The sequence below is a fragment of the Andrena cerasifolii genome, chromosome 5 (assembly GCF_050908995.1).
Source record: "Andrena cerasifolii isolate SP2316 chromosome 5, iyAndCera1_principal, whole genome shotgun sequence".
NCBI lineage: Eukaryota > Metazoa > Arthropoda > Insecta > Hymenoptera > Andrenidae > Andrena > Andrena cerasifolii.
The window spans coordinates 12201676-12226117 of NC_135122.1; the positions used below are offsets into that span (position 1 = coordinate 12201676).

At 47.8% G+C, this 24442-nt stretch overlaps 1 protein-coding gene across 3 annotated transcripts; it reads right to left on the bottom strand.

Annotated features, from left to right (window-relative positions):
* Positions 1-256: 256 nt before the first annotated feature.
* On the bottom strand, positions 257-24240 carry Otp (orthopedia homeobox). 3 transcript variants are annotated; one of them, XM_076811738.1, is made up of 6 exons: positions 23974-24240; positions 18923-19063; positions 18410-18591; positions 6406-6583; positions 5650-5829; positions 257-2639 (listed from the first exon to the last, which is right to left on the bottom strand). In XM_076811738.1, exons 1-6 carry the CDS (start codon positions 24017-24019, stop codon positions 2314-2316), a joined length of 1053 nt encoding a protein of 350 aa, XP_076667853.1. In that variant the 5' UTR covers positions 24020-24240; the 3' UTR covers positions 257-2313. The 3 variants fall into 3 exon arrangements, with proteins under 3 accessions (XP_076667853.1, XP_076667856.1, XP_076667854.1); XM_076811741.1 differs by lacking the exon at positions 23974-24240 and adding an exon at positions 19134-19189; XM_076811739.1 differs by lacking the exon at positions 18923-19063.
* Between the last annotated feature and the right edge of the window lie 202 nt (positions 24241-24442).

Sequence of the window (24442 nt, forward strand, 5' to 3'; positions counted from 1 at the left end):
GGCTATGTATACATATATATTGTGTTTTTTTTGTACATTAAAAATCGTATACGTTTCGTAGTAATACACTGACAACTGTATATCCGTTAGTTTCATATTTTACCGCTAACTTTTTACCTAAGACTACTATAAATTCGTAACTAGAATAATCCGACATTTCGTCGTCGCTCGCGATCACTATACTGTTTACCGCGTCCTCAGTTATATCTCTTGCAATATCGTGCGCACAGCTCGCCGCTGTTCTTTTTTGGGGGCGGGGCGGGGAGGGTTGGGGAGGGAAAAATGGGGGGAACAGCGGGCCGAAAATATCACAATGTCCAAGTATACTCGTTCGTTCGTAATGGGGATACCGTGTTCGCTTACAATATTTAATTATCATTATTATTATTAGACGTATACTCTATTTACAAAACTTACGCCCCAGGTGTACAACAACAGAACAATCTATATTTATAGCGTTCTAGACGAGCGTTATTTAGGAATGCGATATACGGAGGTGCTATCTCGCGTTTTAATTGCACAAAGTACCGTTCCTTTCCGCGGGAAGCGCAGCCAAAGACTGGCAACCTCGAGGCGAGTGAGATTACTCGTTCGATGCACACCGTCGCGCTTCTCTTCGGAAGGATTTACTCGATTCCACTGCCCCGAGAATCGATCCAGACCGTGCCCCGATTACGAAGCTGATCAAAGAAAGACTAGCTCCTTTTCCTTCGCGATTTAATTTATACTTCTGATTTCACCTTTAAAACTCAGTACGATCGTTGGACAGGTTCGTGGATGATTGCGCTTGGCCGACTATATCAAGCACATTTAGAGCAAGTTTACAGGAAATTATGGTAACGTGATGTCGATTTTGGTTTACTTGCGAATAGGCTTTGCCGAAAGGAACCGCGAACGAAATCGAATCGTGCCATTTTCGGGAGCGAGTGAATTGCGAACCGCGCACGAAACATTATTAAATAACCGAGCAAAGGTAACCGGCCTTATCATCGTCTGCAAAACTTAATAGTAATAACCATAGTCGATAATATCTGTCACGTCACTTCTTGTCCTATATTTACAATGCCATACATAATACTATGATAACTTGTCGTATACTTTTCGTTACACCGTGCAGCGGCTAAAACAAGTTTTGTATTTCACTTAAGTAAACCTCCGAACCGCCGACTGTTGTTACAGAGAAAAATCAGATGCGATGTAAAACGGCAACAGGTAGTTTCATTTGGATTTCAAACGCAATTAATTCGCAATGAAATGGGCGGAATAAACATAGAGCGCGATCATAACGCACTGGTACCACGAGAAGAATCATTTCCGTGCACCCATGGTGCGCTCATGGAAGCTACGAATCTGCAATTGAAATGACAGAGATACATGGAACGTAGCAGATCGTCCGACGAGCATCGGTGATTAAAGTTAATATTGTATATGTACGTGAAGTAACCACAGCGGTTTCTCAGTGTGGCACAGCTTCGATCCGACGCGAATCCTCTTCAAGACGTCGATAACGCCAATACCGTTTCGTGCCCGAGAAGCTGCTGTAACGTTCATGGGTTTACTTTCATTCAGTCTAAAGGTTCACTGCATTTTCCTTGCTGCTGGGACTTTCACGATCACACGTACCGTTGAAGGAATAAACGTACTTCAACATGGTTAAGTAGATAGTTCGTTAGCGTTACACTCGCTGAAGCTGATAAAAATTTTGCATTTATCTTACTCCCCTCTGCGACTCCGACGCACCGTCCACCAGAGACGGAACATTCACTCTTCCAGCAGTAGAAGTACGCATTCTCCGTTACGACTATAGAGACCGACAAAAATTCGTTGTTACTGTAGCTTCCTCTACCATCTCCGGAACTTGTTGTTAGTCAGCTGCTGCCAATGGCGAATCTCTTGCGCAGTTCAGTGAAACGCGAGCCAAATTGCGACATCATTGAAATCAAGACCGGGCAGGTTCTTGCATGGATGTGGCTATACAATCCTCCGTCAATCTTCTTTCTCTTCCGCGAAGCATAACTGAAGACACCTCGACAGACAGAGTCGCGTGCCGCGACGCCGTCCATCGTTGAAATCGCTGAAAGTGGAGGTTTGCACGGGGTGTATCGAACGCGCTCGTTTCTAGAAAGCACCCCGCTGGTCAGCCACGATCGAACAGCCGTGGTATTCCTGCCATGCGTTACTTCGATTCGCTACCCTGCGCGTCGACTGCTTGGAACCGCTGCTCACGAAGGGGTGGGCTTACCCTAGCCCTTAAACGTTTCCCCGATGGAACTTATCCTCGTAGAGTCTAACACCGGCGAAATCCGAAGCACATCAGTAAACGGAATTGTACTCCATGTCGTGGGCGTACTGGGGTGGTCCTGCGGGTGGCGGCGGTGGCTGCGGGCTGTACTGCTGGGACGCGTCCGAGGCGCGACGCCTGAGCGCCGCGATGCTGTGGGCGCCTCTCCAATCCGATACCTCGGTCGCGTTCACGTCGGCCGCCACGCAGGAGACACCACCACCGCCGCCTCCGCTGCCAGAAGTCGTCCCTGGCGAGCCCTGGCCGCAGTTCAAGGCCGAGCCTAGCCCACCCTGGCCACCACCCACGCTGGATCCCACCGGCGGCGAACCCCGAGACGCTGACACGTGCACGCCCCCTGAAATTTCCAACAAGCTTGTGAGTCTTTGTTCCTGAAAATTCCCAGGTTCTTGCTAACTAAGATCGGAGGAATAATTCGTGGGGTGGATGTAATCCTTCGTGTATCGAAAGCTCATACTTTGCTACGAAGATGAAAATTGGTCGCAGAAACCTCGGTTCTATTATGGTTGATGGAACATTGTTCTTAGCCGAGCACCGAAAGCCTGGACAGGGCCAGGTAGCGAAAGGGCAATTCACAGGCGCGATACCGCAGGTGCGCGGGAGAACGTTGTTTCCTTTCTTCGCAGGAGATATTAATACGGTAGGCTCACAAAGTGCGTGGGGTGCTCGCTACCGGGTGTCGTAAAGTCGTTTCCGCCTGTTCCTGCGCCACGTTGGTGGCCTCCGACGTGAGACAACAGGGAAAAGGGATCTTTTTATGGCGGTATCGCGGCGAAAGCACCAAGTTTGCCGAGGACTACGGGGCTCGCCCCTTTTAGCGAGCCCTACGGAAGAATGGAATAACTAATGGCATCGATGTACGTGATTTTACGGCGTTTCTTGGCTGAGTCCTACTACCATCTCGGATTCTCAGCGGCTCCCGTGGAACCCAAGCTTCTCCCGCGCAGGCTTTATGAAATCTTATATCGCGCAACCGGGTATGTACGTACTTGCATATTCAGACATGTCTAGTTAGTAGCCTGATTAATAGGAAAGGTAAGCTGAACGTCTGCGGGGCCAGTTCGTTGGCGTGTCCCGATTTCAAAAGCAGTACCGTGGGGTCGCGGGCGACTTGGAAATCGGGCATTTTCAGACACGTTAATTTACACCTCATAGACGCTGGTTTCTGCCGACCGGTGGATAAACAAAATCGAGCTCCGTAATCGACTTGGAAACCGGGCGAACCATGGCCGCGGCTACCGTTCGATGCTAATCATCATCGAAAACCGAAAAATAAGACGCTTCTCTAAAAGGTGTTTGCCCTAGGCATTACCGGCGAGTAAAAGCAGATAACTGACTGAGGCCAGGCCTCGGGAGTATTGGCGTCTACCTTAAACCGAGTCCACACGAACCACACGGACAGGTAAATCGCGGCTGTGGAACGGCGATTTTTCTCCTTTCCGTGGTCGCTACCTGGCTCGCGGCGATAATACGTGATAATTGACACCTTGTACGTGTTACGTGTGTACACAGGTACGTGTTCGCGTTTGAGACACGCTCACATTAGTGCCGTACATTGTGAAACTGTGCTACACCTAAAGCCAGTTTCGCCATACGCTCCTATCCGATTGCCTTTCGCGCGAGCACCGGCGGCTCTCTATGTCGATTCACAGTCGAATCGTCGACGTTCGTTGCTTTTCAAACTTCTAATCGCATGCTCGGCTCTTCTCGTTGCTCGTGGTTGAGAGTGAAAATGAATGAGAAACGAGTTCGTTTTTCGCGCGATGTCTCAGAAACGTTATAAACCTATCAGAGGTTTAGGAACGGAAAGGAAACTGTGTCACGAATTGTACTGATCATTTTCACAAAATAATCCTGCCCGGCATTGAACGTCCCTTTTTTTAACGACCCTTCCACGTCTATTTATAATTCCCTCCACTTTTTATTATAGACACTGCTTTTCAATTAACCGCCAGACGCTTAGGAAACGCCAATATAATTAAACACTCCCAGGCGAACGTACGAAACGGATGAAATTCAAAAGCCAATGGAATTGAACGCTGGTCCACTGAAAGTTCTATGACGTAAAAAACCGATCTTAGGTGTTGTTGACCTCGGGGAATGACGGTGCAGGTATATCCGTCCGAGTTAATCCATTTATGCGTGTCAATATGCACTCGCCGACGGCGGAATGTTTTTAAATATGAGTTATTGAACGGATATAGAAACGGCTAAGTGAGAAAGACACTGATCAGAGGAGAATTCCTTTAACGGATTATTGATACTTTGATTACCTCTTCCTTTACATTTGGCTTTCTTCTAAGACTAGCTTAGAACAGCATTTCAAACGGTTGCTACGTATCAGAGGATTTTAAGCCGAGTCCATTTCGCGACTCGAAGCAGATTTCGCGAAAAAGGATTGAACAGAAGGAAGTCAACGAGCTGAAACCTTAAAATTAACAAGTTCCCCCGTATACTCTGAATCTCTTGGACCGTTTTCCTTCTCTTTCAATTACAGATTGAGCAAAAAAGGTAGCAGACCACTGAACTTCGGATCTGGATCTTGTCAGAACGGTTGAACGGTTATCATCCGTGAATGTGTCCCGAGAGTGAGATCGCGCGACGGACAGAATTTCGTGAGACAAAGAATTTCACACAGGCCTGGTCTTCCGAGGCAGCTCCGAAGGGACAAGGTCCCCGGATAAGGATGAAGAAGCGTAACTCAACCAAGACAGGTTGCATCGGGATGTTATGGTAAACATACAGCGAAAGATCTCGCACCTAGGTGCGAGACCGGGCTCGAGGTTTGCCTGCGTAAACAGACAAGAGGACGGAGTTTATGTTTCTGTCTCAAATTCCTTACATGCAGGCGCATAACCCCTTCGAGCGATAATGCACCGTAACGTTTAACGACTTCGTCAAAGAGGTACCGAGTTCCTCGATACTGTTTGCGCGTCACCTTTTTCGGAGGACCACGGTCGAAAAGTTTGGCAAGACGATTATCGAACCGCCTATAAGCGTCTGCGTTTGCCCGCCGCGTTAATATTCGATCCTATTCCACGGGATGCGAAATATTCCTCTCCTAAAAGATCCGCTCGCGGCCAGTGTCGTGCCCGAATCGTATTTTGGAAGGCTAACGCGGCAAAGTCTGCATATTTTATGCGTTATCATAATGCGGATTCAGAAGAGCGTAAATTGTAGGCATTTAGGAAGGATCAGCTGCACATTTCTCTACACTTAATCGCGGAGTGACACAGTGTGTGAGAACAGTTGTCACGCTCGACAGGAGGGAGACGCAATCGACAACTTGAATATTATTACTCATTAATAGTTTAATCAACGTTAATCCGTGCGCGGGATTAACTTACCAAGGGAATTCAGGCCGTAACTGGCTTGATAGACGGTCTGCGATGGACTGCTGATCGGGAGCCCGGAATTACCAAGCCCCAAGCTCGAGCCTAGGCTACCCGTGCTCTGTTGACCAAGTTGCCCTAAACTTTGCCCAAAACCGCCCATTCCCATGCCTCCCTGCCCCAATTGTCCAAGACCTGTAACACAAGTGGTTTAGATTAAAAGGCAGCTCGAGGTGGCTCGTCGCGGGATGTTGGCCGGGGATTCGATCAAGAGCGCGCGACAGAAAGGAGAAAGAAACAATATTGCGGGTCGCCGAATGGTTATAGACCTGATAATATATGCAGATAATTTAAACTGTCCCGGTCGGTGAACACGCGAGATTAAATTAGAAAGAGAGCACTGTCGAGATATTGTCTACAGCTGTGTAAGAAAGCTTGTCCCTCTCCTAGCTGTGCACGAAACGCTGATAATAAGAATACGTATACGGGGGATGACGCGAGGAATTGAACATGATTAACATAAAATCGAGCAATTTGTTGCGTTGAAATAACCTTGGCACGGTGGCTCGTCCACCCTTCGTCTTTGAGAACGTAATACCGCATTTTATCAGAGACACGGGACCGATGTGATACTTTACAGAATCGTTTAGGATGCGATAAAGATATGCCAGGATATCTCTCTATTGGCCACTTGCGAGTGTTCAGCTGCTTCTCTTTCAGGTAATTCGGCTCATTGACATATGCAAATGGTAAGAAACGTTGACACCCGACCTGTTCCCATTCCCCATCTTTCGGCAGGTCCATGAAACATTCCAGCACCGCAGAGATCAGAACTCATCCCGAACGGAGGCAAACCAGCGTGCGAGGGCAGCAACGTGCCTGGGGACCGGAACACTGGCGCAGACTTCTTCCGTTTCTTCCATTTCGCCCGGCGATTTTGAAACCACACCTGGAAAGTTTCGGTCGGTTGAAACAGCCAGAAAGCACCCATGTTCTATTGAGTTCGGGTATCCCGAAAGTTCATACAATCCTCTCAGATTCAACTGTCAAACAATACAGATCACACCGAGGCCAAAGCATCAGAAAAGATCAAAGCATCGCACCTAAAAACCGGCGAACGTAATGATTCGTCGTTACCGTTAGCGCCGGAGAGACTTTTTTTCCACGGTCGGGGGAAAAGCAAATTCGGCAGAAGACGTTAAGATGTCCCTGGGTGTTACGACAATATCTTCGACCCCACGGCGAGTAGCTATTAGCCGACGTTATGAGCTGTTGATTCTGGCCACGTAGTGGCCCCCTAAGCTGCCAGGGTCCCGGGGACTTGATTTATTGATATCGCATGCAAAGCCCACCCCTGTGTTCCTCCGATATACCCTCGTCCTACATCCCTCCCACCAGCCACCCCCGTCCGCCCTGCTCCAACGGGCTACAGTCCCTTTCGTGGCGCGGCAAAGCGCGCTATAGCCATCTCATATGTGCCCATAAATTAGTACTTTAGCATTAGAGCGCGATGCGCGCTTGCGCCGCCGACGCGACGCGACGCGCACGTAGCCGCGAGGGCAACGGAAACCGTGCGCTGCTTCCGGGGCCGGGCAGGAACGAGACAGTCGGGCAGGCTCGAGGGGTGGAGACACCCTCTGCTAACATGCAGGGATTATACGAATCTAATTGGATATATGGGATTTACACGCTCCGGTGTACTCCAGGTATCGCCAGAAAGCGATCGTCGGATTTCTACGAGCGAAGGCGGTTTATTATGAGCCACTACTAACAATAAGTTCGAAGGGACCGAAAGCTGCTGTTGCTGGCCTCTTGCTGGGGTCGTCCTTGTGTACTTGGAGAGGTTTTTAGCCAAAGTCGGGCTTTGAAAAGTCATCCGAGGCATAGATCTATGATCATACTGTTCAAGATGCGTGGGCTGCTCGAATTGCTTCAGGGAAAGAAGATTCAGAGTCAGGGAGGAACCTATCGCATCGAACGTGATTTGTTCCACGACACCATCCCTCAGCCCGCAGAAACGTTCTGTCTGTTCGACGATTATTATCATGGGATATCTGATTTCATTTGGAGAAGCTTAGGAACATCTGGCACGTCTGTTGCCTCTCAAGGATGAACGCTCGCGACGAGAGAATGGCATTAGTGGTGGGTTGTGTTAAGTGCGCTGGAATCGAATCGATATACGTATAAATATAGATCACCGGTCGGTGCAACATTTGTCAGCGATAATTAATCGTCCAACCGATTCCTTCGTTTCAAGCGAAACGATCGGATCCTTACACTTGGATGAGAACACTGCGGTGCACTCGCGACGCGCACGGCTGCCCGGAGAATATGCAGAATCTGTTCTCCCCAGTTGTTCGATCCCTATCGGCTTCCTATGATGTCAATGCTTCTTGCGGCATTCGTGGGTGTGGTTGGCGCCGATTTCACGGTACAGCTACGGCGGAGCTACAGCTAAAAGCCCGTGGATAATTCGCTGTTACACGCCACGTGAGCATCGACGATACAAGCCAGAAATGGGAAAAAGCACAAGGGACTGTCGAGGCATACATCGCGCATTATCACGTGCACTCCCTCCTCCATCCCGGTGGCTGTGATGCAGCCTGCATACACGTACGGCAGAACTTCCGTTAATTAACGCAGGTGAATGCTAATGACGCCTGTTACGAAATAACTGCACGCGAAATGAGAGCTTTCGTCTGCTGGACGCGATATCGGGAGCTGCGCGTCGAATGACGATGGGCTGATGGCTTTACCCATGCCCATTTCAACGAGTCGGACGCCTCGATTGTCCCAGATGTATCGTTCCTTCGGGATATTCAAATTCATTCGCATTTCGTAGACTCGAGATCGCTTGCGGCTGCAGTCCCAGTGTCTTCGTTTCGGAAGCTACGTACAGTACCCCGCGCCCGCAATTTGACAACGATCTTTTACCCCAGTTTCATTCAAGACGAGTTTCAGTAGCCGTCAAATAATGTCACACCTTCGTTAATAATGCTGGTCGATTCGGTCCGCGTTTATGTAAAGCACACGCGCCTCGATGATCACCAATGCTCATGGATTCCTACGAAATTACGTTAATTACAAATATCACGATATGGCCCGCGCTATGACAGGAATGAAACTATCGTTCTCTATGATGACACACGGACAAAGGTGATTTGCACGAACGTTCCCGCGGTAATTGCATACCTCCGGTGATCGATAGATTACCGTTCATTAAATTCATTCATCTTAAAAATCGCGAAATGGCGCCATTGAAAGAGTAATTGATAGTTCCCCTCAAATGTCACTATGATGGCGTAATTATCAAACCAAGGCACTAGTGTGCGTTGAATGAAATATTGTTAAGGGAGAAGCGTCCGTCAGTGCGGTTTGCCGGGCTCAATGGATTTGCCGACGAACGGATTGGAAGGCATTCGAAAGGTAAAGGGCCCAACCGGCTGGATCGAACTACGGAACACACCTTTCGATGACTAACGCGGGCTAGACTGATGCCTTTCGTGGGTATAAAGCCTCAGTCCGAGATGGGACGGAGGGTCAATTAGGAACATTGCTTTTTAAAAATTGATCAATCACCGTATCGTCGTTGTAGAGGCGCGTGCGCCGCGGCAGCTGTTCCCAGGAAGCACCTGGAATCACGGCGAGGGTGGAAGCGAGCGTAAATGCTCTCGGATAATCAGCATCAGTCGCGATGATGACTGGGGCCGACCGCAAAATCGAAACATACGATCGACAACGCTATCTGAAAATAGTATTTCATGCTCCTACACGCGTAAGAGAATTCCTATTACTAATTGACCGTATTCCCAGCTGTTATTGCATATTCATGAGGTCATGACAGTTTTCGAAAACAAAAGTAGATGCATATGTTTCTAAAGCACTAAACAATTCATTGGGATCTTGTTCCCGTACTGCTGGTACTATAGGTGGATCAATCCGCGGAAACTGACATTGAATTTGCATAAACGATTACCTAAATCTGAAACTCGTACAGAAGTCTTAAGAGATTGATGCGCGAGAATATAATTTTTCCTTGCAAGATTCATAATGCATTATCGATGGGAATTTGCGAGGTATCAGCACGAATATCATACATTTAGACAGGCATGTCAGCGGCTAATATTTAGTCGCATCCTCGTATAATCAAGGGTTTCTTTTGACTGAAGTTTATTCGATTTGTAGAGCCAATAGCACGATTGAAATTCGCGTGACGCAAAGTCGCCGTCCACCTGACGCGAATTAATTTCTAAACACACGTTGCATGAAAGTTCAAACATTAATTATTTTCTTTCCGAGTCGAGCATAGCTCACTGCAGTAATATTTTAAGCGGTTGCGACGGAAGGGACTGAAAAGAGGGAAGGGGAGGAAAGAGGCTTCGGAATCGCGAGCGTGTTTCTTTCTCTTTCCCAGTGCCAATCGCGAATAGCTTAGTTTAACTCGGGAAAAGAGTCTTCGGGGTCTCGACGGGTCCGCAGACAGCAAGAAGCAAGGCTCGGCCAGGCAAGACAGGGGTGGCCTAAAGGTTAGGGCGAGGTTTAGGGGATGGAGGTGGCGGCGAGACCTCGTAAAGGGGGTTTCAACGGGCGCTGATATAAATTGAGCTTGCCATCAAGGCAAGCGGCGGGATCTGCCCAAGACCCCAAGATATATAGAAGTAGCTTTCAGCACGCCATTGAAGAATAGTTCGACTCACTTCGCGGAAAAATGCCTGGAATCGCCACGAAGCGGGATAACGTTTCTCTTTCGAGACTTTCCACGAGACGTGGGCGGGTGAGAAACGTTTTCGCGATGAAAACTTAATTCATCGTCCTCCGGGCACCTTTATCCCTCGGAGGTTAGATTTCCCTCCACGACAGTGGAGACGGCTACACGAAGCCCTACTCCCCTGCAACAGCAAGTGCGTCGCCGAAAGTAGAATAGTACAATCACGAGCCCGGCAGTACGGGAGACGCTGAATTTTAAATAACGTCGCCATCGTTCCGAAGCAATCGATGTCTCCCCCCCCTTTCGGTATTTCAAACGCGTTGGGATTAATCAAATCCATTTGAAGTTGAACCGAGTAACGGTTATAAAATGGTTCATTACAAAATAACCAATTACCCCCGCACTGATAACAGTGATAACTGTAAATTTCCTGTTTGCATTATTTCGCGGAAATCCCCGTGAAATTTGAACTTCGAGAGTGCACGGTTGGCGTGCCCGATGAGAGTTAATCGAAATACATGTTTTCGTAACTCTCACCGGGCGATTGTTTCTAGGATACCTTTATCAACAGCTTGAAGTAGCAGCGGTTTTTTCTCTGCGTCGCGGGGCGAGAAAGCCGGCTAATATTTAATGAAAATAAATACTACATAAGTTTGCGCGATGCGGGCCTGATTGATGACGGTGGCCAGGCTGCTGTCCGAGGGTGGCAAGACGCATTACCCGGACCACCTACCGTTTCATGCCCCGTTACGTCGTCAGGAGGGACATTTTCGTTGGGCCATTAGTGGGTCGTCGTGATCTAACGTCACGTGGAATTAAAATTCGAGGATCACCCTCGAAGCTCCATACTACACCGATTTTAAATTAACCTTTTTTTTCTCACACCTCACTCCGCGCGTATCCAGCGTCCTATCGGCGCGCAACACTCTCATAAGCTTCATTTGATATTACCCTGTAAAACGCTCGACGTATAATTCAAAGTTTCGTTGTCCCACCGTAACACTCTTCCCTCCGTGATAAGTTAAATGAATTTGCTATTACGACAAATGACACGTCTCCCAGAGTGTTTCAGGGAAACTTCTCTCGAATGGTTTAAAGCCAGTACCGCAAAGTTGCAGAAAGAAGGATGCACGTTCCCCTCTATAGCACGGGGAACTTCATAAAAGTCGCGGAACCGCCGATAAAATGCACACTCGCAGCCCCCGCATGCGCGGCGAACCGTAAACTTGATCCATTTATACTTTATTATTATTTCACGGACGCAATATCGTTGGCTTCGGATGCCTGTCGTCAAATTAGCTCGAATTGCTCGTGGAGCTGGATTTATCCACCGCGGTAAGTGCGATCGCAAAAGATCCGTACAGGGTCGTACCGTTACTGGAAAACGATCTATCAATTGCCTCGAATGAAACGCCTTCGTTCCAACCAAAATCTTTCAGCCCCCACCTCGTGCACATTCAAGCATCCTCGAACATTTAGACGATTGATTAGCTTCTTCCTGATTCGCTCCCTGGACGTAGTAAGAGCCTGCCATCGAATAGCCAAAACCGTAGCGTGAAAATTGAGATTCGGGGTCCATGGGGTGACCCGCTAGCGATCGGTTTCATCCCCTCGGAAACAGTTGTGCATTTTCGCGGGTGTGAAATTATTCAGGGCTGGTAGACGTCATAACAAAATGGGCGTTAGATGATACTCCCTGGGGTCATCGCCGCGACATAGTTTATCCATTGAGAACCCCCACGTTCTCCTCCACACCTAGCCACAGCACGCGTACACGGGGATGCTTTTCTCCGCGCGTGTTCGCGCGTCCGCTCCTCTGCACGGGTGTACGCTGGTGTGCGCTGGGTACCCGGCGTGATATTTTTCGGCTGGCGACACGTAAGAGCTAATATCGCGGTCTATGCATATTTATACGGCATTAAAAATCACCCCTCCCTTAAAATGCATAGGCTGCTGCATAGCAGACGCGTTGAATCTTCGTCGAGGTCGCGTAGGGCTGAAGCGTTTGTCACGTTGGGGTAGCTGGCGGAACCTCGTTCCCTTTGAACTGTTACTGTTTCATTCAGACGTTTCCTCCAATTCGAGGTCCGTTATAGCACCATTTTCTTGGCGATCGAGTAGCGAGGGTGAGCAAGTTTTCATAACGGGGGTGGTTAGAAGTTTAGACAGAAGTCAGTGATAAAAAATATCAACAGCTTCATTAATCTGCCCCTAATATGCATCTGTAAGAAATCTTCAATGAAAGTGATTCTTATCTACAAGTAATTAAACGCCGCTATTTTAAGACTATACTTTCACTTGACTTGAATTCTTGTCGCTCATAATCTGATGATATACGTGAAGGGCATCGATGCGATCCATCGAGCCACATTTCACGTCTAATATCGGGCTAATGTTTTGTACGTCCGTGTATTCTTATTCTCTCCCCCGCAGGACGTTGATTTATTTTTTTTTTTTACGCGCGTCTCGGTGCACGGGCTCATATTCGATATTCGTTCGATGACATTCGTACGCGTTTACGGTCCCAGAAACGACGTGACCAGTGATTTAACACACGAGACAGAACCGTGATCGAGAGTGATTCGCGCTGCAGGCGAAGCTTGACGCGTGTGTGTTTGATGCACCGTCGTAAAACACTCGATTGCCCCGTACACGTGTCTAGTTATACCCTGGACGCATCCCACGTAAATGATCAGTGATAGTTTGCGGGGCGAAATTTTGCGGATGGATATTGCATATCGATCATACAGCGGGCTTTCGATGCTTGATTCAATGCACGCCAATGCGAAGCCATAATTCCATATTAGCCCTCCGCGCGAGTTTTTATTTTATTTTCCGTATTTTTTTCCAGCGGGTCGAGAAAGATTAATCGAACGAATTGTTTCGTCGAGGGATGAAAAAAAAAGATCGCAGAACAATGACGGGAGCGGGAATTTTATCATCCCGAAGCAGATTCCGTGGGAAATCGCACGAGAACGTGGATGTAAGTTTCCGAGCGAGAGATCAAGAAGGTCCAGCTGCAAGCGCCACGAGGATTTCCAACTTTTCGAGCGAACACTGAAACCATTTCCCATTTCTCAGGACAAGACAATAACGAACTACATTTACCCCTCGGTGCAGTCACTTGTTTGTCCCAGAGGATGGTCGAATGACACCGCGCCATTCGTCCAGCTCCCGTGGGATACTTTGAAAGCAATACCCAACATTCGCCGCGGTGGACCGTCTCCCAGGACGGCATATGTGACTTTCAGCAGTCGAAATGCGGTGTTGGGAGCCGTAGACACAGATTCAAGGGTCGATTATTCGAAACGTAATCCCCGAAATTCTATACCGATCACCAATTGCTCTCCAAATACGATTGCAAATCGCGCAACAATCGCCACCGCATCTACACAACTAAGCAAACACAAACACCCATTTACAGGAATTCTTCTCATCTCCAATATCTCTATACGCTCACAAAATCTGTCCGTTAGAACCGCAAGTATTCCTTATACCCCTGTATACGGAACCATTCCAAGGAATTGAGCAGTCTTTCATGCATCCATGTACACGATCTTTATCACTTCCCCGGCGTGTCATAAAACTGGAAACTCAGGTTCATAAACTGTGCCATTTCTCTTTTCGCCCGAGGCCGCATCCATTAGTGGTATTAATTCACGTTTCCAGGAAGATCACGACAGATAACGGGCAACAGAGGTGCAGGGAACGGGCGACGCGCAATGCAATAGGGTGGCTCGAAGAGACAACGTTCCTCCCCCTCGACACCTCCAGCCTTTCTCCTCCCTTTTTTTTAGCCTCTCGCCCAAGCTTTCATACAGGCCGTGGCCATCGACGGAAGGTCGGTGCCCCATAAAATTTCCGGGCAGTAGTAATCGGAAAGGACCCTTCAGCCTAGAAACGACCAGTTACCTGAGGCAGTTAAGTTAAATGCCTGTTAGCAGACGTTAACTGCCCGCCGCTATGGGTTCTATTCCGTGGACGATTGCAATTTTAATCGCCTCTTCATTATGATTAAATTTAAATCGGCCCTGTGCAGGTCTAATAAAGCTCGTTCCATAGCGGCGGGCGTCGGCGTCGGTGCACGCTCGGAAACAGAAAATGTCTCCTGGGCGGATTAAAATACGCGTAATTAAAACTGTAAAGCGCCGATTCATGTCCCCCGAAAATAGACTGTCGGCATTGCAATAAATGTCCGGCTGAAAAAAGCTTCTGATCTGGACGCACGCGCGCCGCCTCCCGACCGGCGGGGATGATTGAGCTTTATTCGAAGCATCGAGAGCCGGTTAATTAATATTCTAGAAATGATTGACGGTAAGGAGCCAGCGGGGCTCGGTCCGTTTCTAAAATCGCCGGTCGCGAACGAGACCGACCGCGCGCAAAAACGAGCCATTGACCCCTGCATTGGCTGCTGCGCGGATTTCGAGGGGGGATGCAGAGGGTGGGAAAAAAAAGAGAGAGATTTTTTTCACCATGCCGCGCGAGCCACGGGAAATTATTTATGGCCCTCGAATCGCCGTTTTGCGACCAACAATTTCCGAATATCGCCGGGTTTTGTCGGCGTGGCTGCATTTTTGTTTTGCCCGCGGTGCATACCTACTAACGGGCAACGATTTTATTAGTCGGTGTGACAAACAGTAAGTTGCTGGATGAAGAGATGCGCGCAGGGTGGTTCTCGATGTACTTGGCTAAAATCGACGAGGGTGTTTTACTGAACGTAGTAGTGGAATAATGTCGCGTGCATAATAGATCCGCAGATGCTTTCCGTTCGACTTGTGGCCTCCCTTGAATATGATCGTCGTCGGAAGCGTCTCGCGAGTTTCACTATCACAACTCACAGCGTTATTCGATAGTTGTGGCACCCTTTCTATGACGTTCCGACAGAGCTAACGAACCGAATCACGAGAGTTGCTCTCTTCCCGTTTTCTCGCTCGTCCAGTACCTACACGCGGAAGACGAACGAGCGTAGGGAGTGAAAAATATATAAAGATAAACAGAGGGTATTTATATTTTATTTGAAGTAATAAGAATTGGCCTAATGTAAAATTCATTATATCCATTACATCTAATGAAACGGAGTGAAAGGTGAGCGTGGAGGCGCGTGAATTTTTCACCGATGAAGTCGGCGGGCTTTTGATTATTTTATTTCGGCTGATTGAGAGCTATTTCGAACGTGATAGAGGGGCACCGGTTCGCCTCCATTAAATATCTGATTATCGCGATAAAAAATTACGCCCGTTGCGTATCTCAGACGGACCAGGCCCCGGAGCTGGCCGCTCGGCCACGATAAACGAGTGGCGCAATTGAAATCGTTATTACGTTAACGCGTAATTAAATGCCTCGCATAATTCTGGTATCGGCTGCGCGATGCCCGCGCTCAAGTAATTGTTGATTGTAAAGCAGTTGCCAACGATGCGTGCACCGTGCAAGCAATATAATAGTTGTTAATTAACGTCAATTAGAGACGGAGCGGCAATTACATCTCTTTTCGAGTAGTTGATAAATTACAAGGGATCGATGAATCGTAATATTTCATTATACTATTTCAAGTATTTTGTTGGTAATCAGAAACGTTTCGCGCCATCCCGTGCCGGCCTCTTCTACGAGCCCGGGTAATTTTTACCCGCCGTGCTATCCGCCTCGGCTGATCAATTTCGAAGCCTCGCTGCTGCTTCACCGTCCGATTAAAAACCTCCACCGGTACGTTCCGCCCGGCGAATGCAGAGAACTTTATCAGCGAAACGTTTCTCCGCCGATTCTTGGTATCCCCAATTAACCGGTCGGAAGTATAATTTAATAGCGAGCGCCAGCGTTTTCCGATTTTCCCCCGAATCGTTTGATTATTTTCGCAATGGGCTCTGGAACGCTGCGAATCTGCGTCTATTGGCTCTTTTGGTTAGCGAGGTGAGTATTTTCTCGGCACTTTTTTTCTGCAATTAATTCTACACACCCGCGCGTCGAACGCTGTAAATATTGCATCGGGCCTTTTGCCTATTGTTCCAGTGAAACTCTCTGCGTTGGACAGAGGGTACGGTTTTTTTTTTAAATAAAAAGGACTGGTTAATCAGCGAGACGAATCTGCTGAATCTAAATGCAGAAAGTTTTTTTTTAACCAGCGACCATTTACTTGTACTTAGTTCAGAAATCTATCGAGTCCGAACACTCCAGAATCCCTATAGCGACAGGTAATCACCTGCACCCCCGTGGACACGAGTGCACTCAGGAGGCACGCGAGCCACGTGTGCACGGTACCGTGCGAAAGAACCGCGGGGGTGGCTCGTCCCTCCTGAAAATATTCAGCAATGGGTCCGCCATGGCGAGGCAAGAAATCTTTGATAGCGACGCTCGATAGTATAGCGACGCTGGGCGCCGGCGCCTTTCCCTGGAAGCCCCATTGGTGCCTGAGTCCCTCTCCACGCGGGTGCCCGCCGCCGGGTTTCCTTGGAAACGCTTCGTTCGCTCTGATGTCTACCCTCGCCCACGGAAAACCTCTTTCAATTAGGCGACCAGCCACCCCCAAACGGGTCCCTCTTCCTCCTTTCTCCGCTCGTCCAGCCGCCTATACGCGTTACACTCTTCAAGCGCGTCTACCTGCGTCGAACGGCCCCGTAAACTGGCTTTGCGGAATTCTCTCTCGCATCGACGAGCATCCCCGTTCATTCCTGCCCGACGATTCCCTTTCTTTTTCAATAATTGCGGCCGATGTTTGAATTCAGCTGCAAGACGTTCCATAAAAGTCGCCTGGGGATACTCCAAATGGGGACGATTAGGAATCGTAACGTGTATCTATACCTCTATACAAGGTGTTGTGGGAGGAAATAATGTATGCGATCGAGTGGTCCGAAAAAGAGATGGATGAAAGTTTGATCTCACCGGGGAGTGTGAAAAATTGGTCGGCGATAAAAAAATCCCCTATACGGAGCTACACACGATTGGTTTGCGGATTCAATAGAGCAAACTGTGTCGGATGTTTCCGCGCGGAGATATTTGGACAAAGTGCACGCGTCGCGACTTGATCGCCGAACCGTAGGAACTTCGGGATTAAGTTGTTCGAGGGTTGACAAATTCTCTGGTAATAGTCGCGCTAAGTGCGTGGCAACTGTATGTTGAAGAATTCTGTGCAAGAGCGATGCATACGTGCCGGTTTTGCACGTGTGTGACGAGGCGGGAAAGGAGACGAGCGGAACTGCTTGATATGCAGCGCGACGCCTGGCTTGACTGACGCTTCCAAGTTGCGAATAAAATTTTCATGAATTTCTATTAGCTTCGTTTTTCTAGACGTGCCCCGGAGACTTAAAAAAGCCCCGTCGATGGCGGAGGGGAACGGCGTAAACTACCCCCTTGGTCAAGATGAGTATCGGCTTTATCAATTACCGCTTTGCAGCGGCGATCGATGACTTGTTATTTAATACTGTGCACATCTGCAAATTCTTGCATTCTGACACGATTATCGGTTACTTGTACCTTCCTTCACATTTCTGGCAAGTTTCAATTGCGATTAATACAGTGGAGATGTAATAAGCGAAGGTGTGTCCAATGAAACGCGATAATAATAGTATTCCGGTGTCGAGAATTGGACAGTGTTCTGCGACTATTCGTATGATCTTTGAATTTGGTTTGGAGAGAGGTGGGGAAAGATTTCGGAAAGTTTTGCGGTTACCCCGTGGCAAGCTGGAGTTCACCAAAATTCGAGACCCCGTGGGGTGAAGGCTTAGCGCTACTCCAAGTTTCACTTTAATCCGAAAAGCCACTGTAGGCCGGTGAAATTGATTTCGAGACACCCGCGTTGCCATCTTGTTATGCCTATTAAACGCACCTCTCGTCGCCCGCATTGTGGGAATTCCGGCGGACGTACGTTCGCGAATATATACAGCACTCATTTTAATTCAGTGTCCGAAAAGCACTTGGTCAATTTACAAGTAAAATGAAGATATCACCAGAACGATAAAAAGACTAGCTGCTTCAGCAAATACGGATTCGTTCAGTTCTACCATATCGCGATCGATGTGACAGGCAGATAAAGGTCGTTACCTTCGTATACAATTAACATTTATCGATATCACTTACCTGAACTCGACTTTCTGTGAGGCCAATCTTCACGGCGAGCTCCTCCCTGAGGAAAATGTCTGGATAGTGCGTTCTATTGAAACACCTCTCCAGCTCGTTCAACTGGGCTGGTGTAAATCTTGTCCGATGTCTTTTCTGCTTGGCAGGCTTGTCATCGCCCTGACCCATCCCTCCCGCATTCCCTGCAACACGAATACGACCCGTCGATCCTTTGTTTCTCATCGAGTTTGTTTGCCTAATTGAGTTACGGTTTGGCGACGATGGAGACGCGAGCTCGCAGTAGTACAAGCCTGTGTTGGCCAGACAAGCTCCGTCGCCGCAGCGTGACGCGTTCTACTTAGAATCAGGCAATGTTCTGCGAATGCTCGCGACATTCTATCGCAAGATCAAGCAACGAATGCGCTCCTTCGGTCGGAGAATAAATAATAAGTCAGAATTTATGGATGAATATCGTACGTCACATCCAAAAAAGGAAAAGGAAACGGGAGCATGCGAGCACCGTAAAACGCTTACCCGTGACAGGCATGGTCATGATTAATTCCTGATGAAGCGTAAGGCCACCGCCGGCGGACAAGCCGGTGCCCAAATTCACTCCCAGCACGCCGTCCAACTTCTCGTGCCTCTTTAGGTCCTGCACATGAAGATCCTTCGCTCCTGCGAACGCGAAACGCGCAAAAAAAAGACCGTGCCATTACAGTTTCCACCTCCTTTCTCATTCTTTCACCTCTGTTTCCCCGTAGCCGGGGCCAGCCGCGGGGACCCCTCTACTCTTGCTCACTCCCTTTTCTGCTCTATGTAGTTTAAATTTGTATAGGAGCAGAAGCTGACCGGCCGACGGCGAGGGGAGCACGGACCACTTAGCACGAAGGTGCGAGAATCGTCACCGGCCTCCGGCTTCTAGGCGAGCAAACACACGCATCCAGACACGTATCATGCACACACGAACACGTGGCCGCGCCACGCTGGCCAAAGACCATTCCACGAATGTGTGGGTGGACGGCTGGAAACGTGTGCACGCCGGTGCCCGTGATCGTGCGGCGGCCATCGCGCGTCGTCGCGCTTTGTCAAAGCCGCTTACGCAATCGGGTAAACTATAACTCCTCGTGACGATCTAGGGACTCTCGGCTCCGCTGGCGAACGGAACCAGGGATCCAGGGATCGGAAGTGGAGGCATCGCGGCCTAGAACAACTGGTCTCCAAATAGTCACAAGGTTGAGGGTTTGCTTGCACGTAAGGATGAAGAACATATCCGAGGACCGTAAAGTCAGAGATTTTCTGAAATATTCCATCTCCTTGCAGCTGGATAACAGACTTCCAAGTTCATCCCTTCGAGCGGAGCAGTTCGAAAGAAGATGGACAACGAATTTACACGCTGTCGATTAATAATCTCCGGAGAAGAAGATTAATCCAGGGTGTTTATCCGCAAGCCCGATTTCTCGGGGGCCGTTAATTAAGTATCAAACCATGCGTCAAGCGTTATGAAGCTTTACACGCGCCGCAAGCGGAACGATAATATAGTAACCAAGGAATTTTATTGGTTTCATAAATACGCTGATACGGGGCCGGCAGTTTTGCATCGATATTTTATAATCCGCGGTGTTAATAGTGATTCATTTCCAGCGTCTGGTCCCCGCGTATTCAAAATGTTTAATACGACCGCTTATGCATAATAATGTTATATAATAGCGTGGAATCTCGATGACACCGACATCATCGCGAAAATAGTTACAGAATTTTCGCGCCGCGTATATGCCCCGGGAGATCGACCGTTGACCTTCCGCTAAGTTATGCAAATGTCGAGCCTAAAAACCGTTGCATTTTATTGAGTCAATATTTCGATGCACGTGCATGCGTTAATATAATATCCACTCGACCAATATATCGACCGATGCGCCATGTTTCTGTGTGAGCGGTTAACGATCATTCCATAACTTTCCTTGCGCCACATCATTTCCATTGCTCTTATTTCCGATCATGCTCCTTTCATTCATGGAATTTATACGTATAAGTAACATTCCATTTTATTCTGTTAAATCTAATCATGGGAACGAAACTATTTTCGGCTGTCTGGACAGTAGAATCGCCCAAAAATAGAGGAAAATGGGGCGCAAGGAGATAATAGACCAATCGATAATAGTTTAGAACTCAGACTGGGCGTAATAAACTACTATAAATCGATTACTTAGTATATAATAGAAAACGCGAGTTCGGAACTGAAATAGTCATCAAGCTGGAAGGTGATTGCGAGAAGAGTCGAGAGACAGTCTTTTGGCATTGTGTTCATTGTTCCTTTAAGAACGGATACCGACTGTGGCGGCCGACCACCGTGCAGCAGCAGCCGTTTACTCAATGGAAACTCCGTATGAATGAACTTTATGACTGGTCTTTATTTCCGTTTTACTTTTATGGCTGTTGATGATTTTATTTCGATTTTACTGGGAGACCCGGTATTTATGAGCGCCCTCGCACTCCCGCCTGAAATTCGGTAGGTTTCTTTGATCTCTTCATCGTGTTTTTTTTGTCTCTGGCAAAAAAAAAAGGGGGAGAAAGAGTACGGGCATCAATATCAGATTCTTCCATCAATTTTACAATAATTTTTGACCCCGCGCAAAGCTCCGGCTAGAACAAAAAAAAAAGGACGCGTGAAATTGAATTGTCGCGATGCGAGGCGCGCCATCAGCCGTGTGATTCAATTTGCCTCGATTGAGATCAATTTGACGCGGAAAACCTGAATTTTATTTAAAAATCGCGGACCACGCGTCCTTTCCAGTTCACCATGCACGGACAGGTGATAAACCCGCGCTGATCCTTTCGAGTACGGAAAGTATAAAAAGAAGGAAATGAATATCAATCGTGCGGACGGGGGAGGGTGGGAATTTAATTTGCTTAATTGCACGGGGACCGATAAAAATTTATATAAACAGGGTATGACTAGTTCGAGCACGGTGTTTTCTAAGGATTAGCGATACAATCTCCCGTTTCCTTCGCGGTGCTTCGCTTCTTATTAGCCCAGAGGAATGATTGTTTAATCCTATTCCGCTCGATGGGATTATCGGATATTTTTAATCGAATTAAAGCGATAATGACTAAGACTGCGTGGAGAGCGCGTCCACGTCCCGATCGATTGTATTCGTCCTTCTTTCCTTTTTTTTTTTTCATCAACTTTAGCGCGAAACTATAAGAACACGTCACGCCGAGGGGTGATTTAATATCACTCAGCGCCGCATTGATGGGCGTTTAAAAAATGTTCGTGATTGACAGACGCCCGCTCGAAAACGTCCGATTAATAAATTCATAAATCATATTACGATTCGGAAGCGCTGTGATGGAAACGCTGTGACGGACGCGTATATTCGGACGTCGCGATCGGCGCATTGTCTCAGTGCATCGACGTTGCACCAAATTGCAATTAATGCGGGTAATGAAATTACTTCATCGAGCCGTCACGTTTCTTCGACGAGAACCGTGGATTGCAACCGCCGGTGTGCCTCCGACTCGATCAGCAAATTAACAAAAAAAAAAAAGAATCAAATACGTCGAGAGTGTCCAGACCCGTCTGCTGCAGGATCGTCGGGAAAGTGAAATATTTCAAAGTAGAAATTTTATGGAATCGCGTTCATTGAAGAAATGCATCCAAGGTGGCGATGCGCCAGTGTATGGTCGATAAAAATCCAGGGTTAATTGTTCCTTAATCGGCTGAACGCGTCGGGCCTTCCTCAGTTTCTATCACTAGCAACATCCAAACTCTAAATCGTTCCTTAACTTCCCGCCTAATGTAATCAGTGTTGAGGTAATTAAGGTCATCAAACTCGAGAAGCGGTTTCCTTGAGCGAGAGAGAAGCGAACGGCCAGCCACACCGCCCCACGTGATGTTATAGCAAAGTTTTCCCGTTTTTGCCCTCGTTTATCTCACTCTTCCCTTTCGATTGGACTAGTGACTTTTATACTGCATGCACCCAAAATGTAGTTTCTGTAAAACTGTGGAGGGGGGAAGAACACGTTACAACGAGCAACGCGCAAAGCCAAAGCTGTGCGTTTTGTCAGTAGAATAAGCAGTGAATGTACCGACGTAGAGGAATATAAGACAGTAAACAATGTATGGATGAAATTGGCGACAGATACCTATTGTGATTTCTCATGGATTAAGTTTTAATTACTTTGCAATCTACGAAAGAGATGAGCAGGGGGACGCGTGCCGACGGCCAACGTCTATTTTGTATCTACCTTGAAAATTTGTGTGATAAGTAAATAATCAAGTCAACCTTGAAAAAAAAATTAATTTTTCCTATTTTATACGATTAGTAGAGTCCATTGTAATACATTATTGCTACTAACTCAATCTCGCGAAGAATGTGGGTTAGTCTGTTGTTGCTCTCAATGCCTCAAATGTAATCGGTTAATAAAAAATTACACGCGAATTAGAATGTCGCTAAAAAAGAGCACAGAGTTACGTATGCGTTAACGAATTTTTATGTTAACATTGCACGAATCGTTCTTTCATAATTAACAACATTTTAATTGAAGATTTGCCATATTGTCTGCGCGATTACCGCGTTTTCAGTTAATGTTACTCGTTTAATCTTCACGCTCGGGGATTTGTTATGTATGAAAAGATAGAATGATCGCGAAGCGTAAGCATTTAGCGACGATGTTTCAATTTCGGGACGAATACCGTGATACCAAGAATGTTGTTGCTCTTGCGTAAACTACCGTTTCCGTTTTCACTTAAAATAAAGTCGTAATTGAATTATTATTTATTGGTTCCTGTGAAACATCAGATCACGTTCACCAGAAGATCGTAAAGGTAAGACAAGATTTCAATGGTGCACGTCACGCTTGGAAAAGTTTAGAAAAGCAATTGCAGTTGGGTACGACCAATTTATCAACGCTTATAATTCATAATCAAATTAGATACGATCGAATACATTTGAAAACACGGCATCCCAGTCAGCTTTAACGTCAACCGTCGCTACCAGACGAACTACCAATGCACCATCAAACTACTTGTCACCTTCAAACAATAAGAAACATCCTCTCCAAACTGTTCTGCCCTCTCTTATCATGCATTCACCGAACGAAGGAGATTGTGCACCCTCCATTTCCATATTTACACGATACATTCTCATTCCCTACACAACCAGAAGCACGACACCCTCCTCCAAATGGTAAGCAGTTGCAACAGTTACCACCAATAATTTAAATATTCTAACATCAAACATTGTGGAGGGACCAATGTCACGAGGGGCCTGTCTGAATGGATCATCCATCTTTCTCCAATTCCCTCGATCGTCACAGAACTCCCCCCCCCCCCCTCCGCCCCTAATTTCCATGCTCACATCCAATCAAAACCTCAACGCGTCCTCGCAAACAGCGAACAATTGCGCCTACGACAACCAGTGAAGCTTCCCCGTCGTAGGAGTTCAGTGTCAATACCACGCGTTCAACCCCTCATCCCTCGATCAGCGCACACGAGAAGACGCGGCAGAAAATCGGCCCAGAGGGATGAAAGGCTGGAGGTGCTACAGAGATTGACCATCGATCGACATGTTCAGGCCGATACTTACCGGATATGCCGTGTACGGAACCGCCAGCGGAGATATTGTTGAGCATGCCGTTCCAGGGGAGCGTAACCCCCGACACAGAGAACGCGGTACCGGAAACCCGCGTGTCACCGCGAACCACCCCCGAAATAGTTGCCTCTTGAACTGTATGTTACCACCAGGAAATACGATTTAGCGTGGATTCAGCGTGGATTTAGCCGTGGATTTAGCGCGACAGTGCTTCGTACTCGAGACTTCACCGAGGAAACGGCCCGTGCCCCAGCAAGGCAAACAGCGGACTGCCTGGCTGCCATATCCGAGCTCCCCCACCTTCGCCCACGGCGCGGGTGTCCCTCTTTCTCTCTCCTCGGCGCGAACCACCCTCCTACGCTTCTCCTCTTTTAGCCCGTTGTTCGCGCTCGGTCGTTCTCGCTTCTGTCCCTGGCTTGTGGGCGTGATATTAAATCGCTGCTGTGCTTCAGACACGGCACCG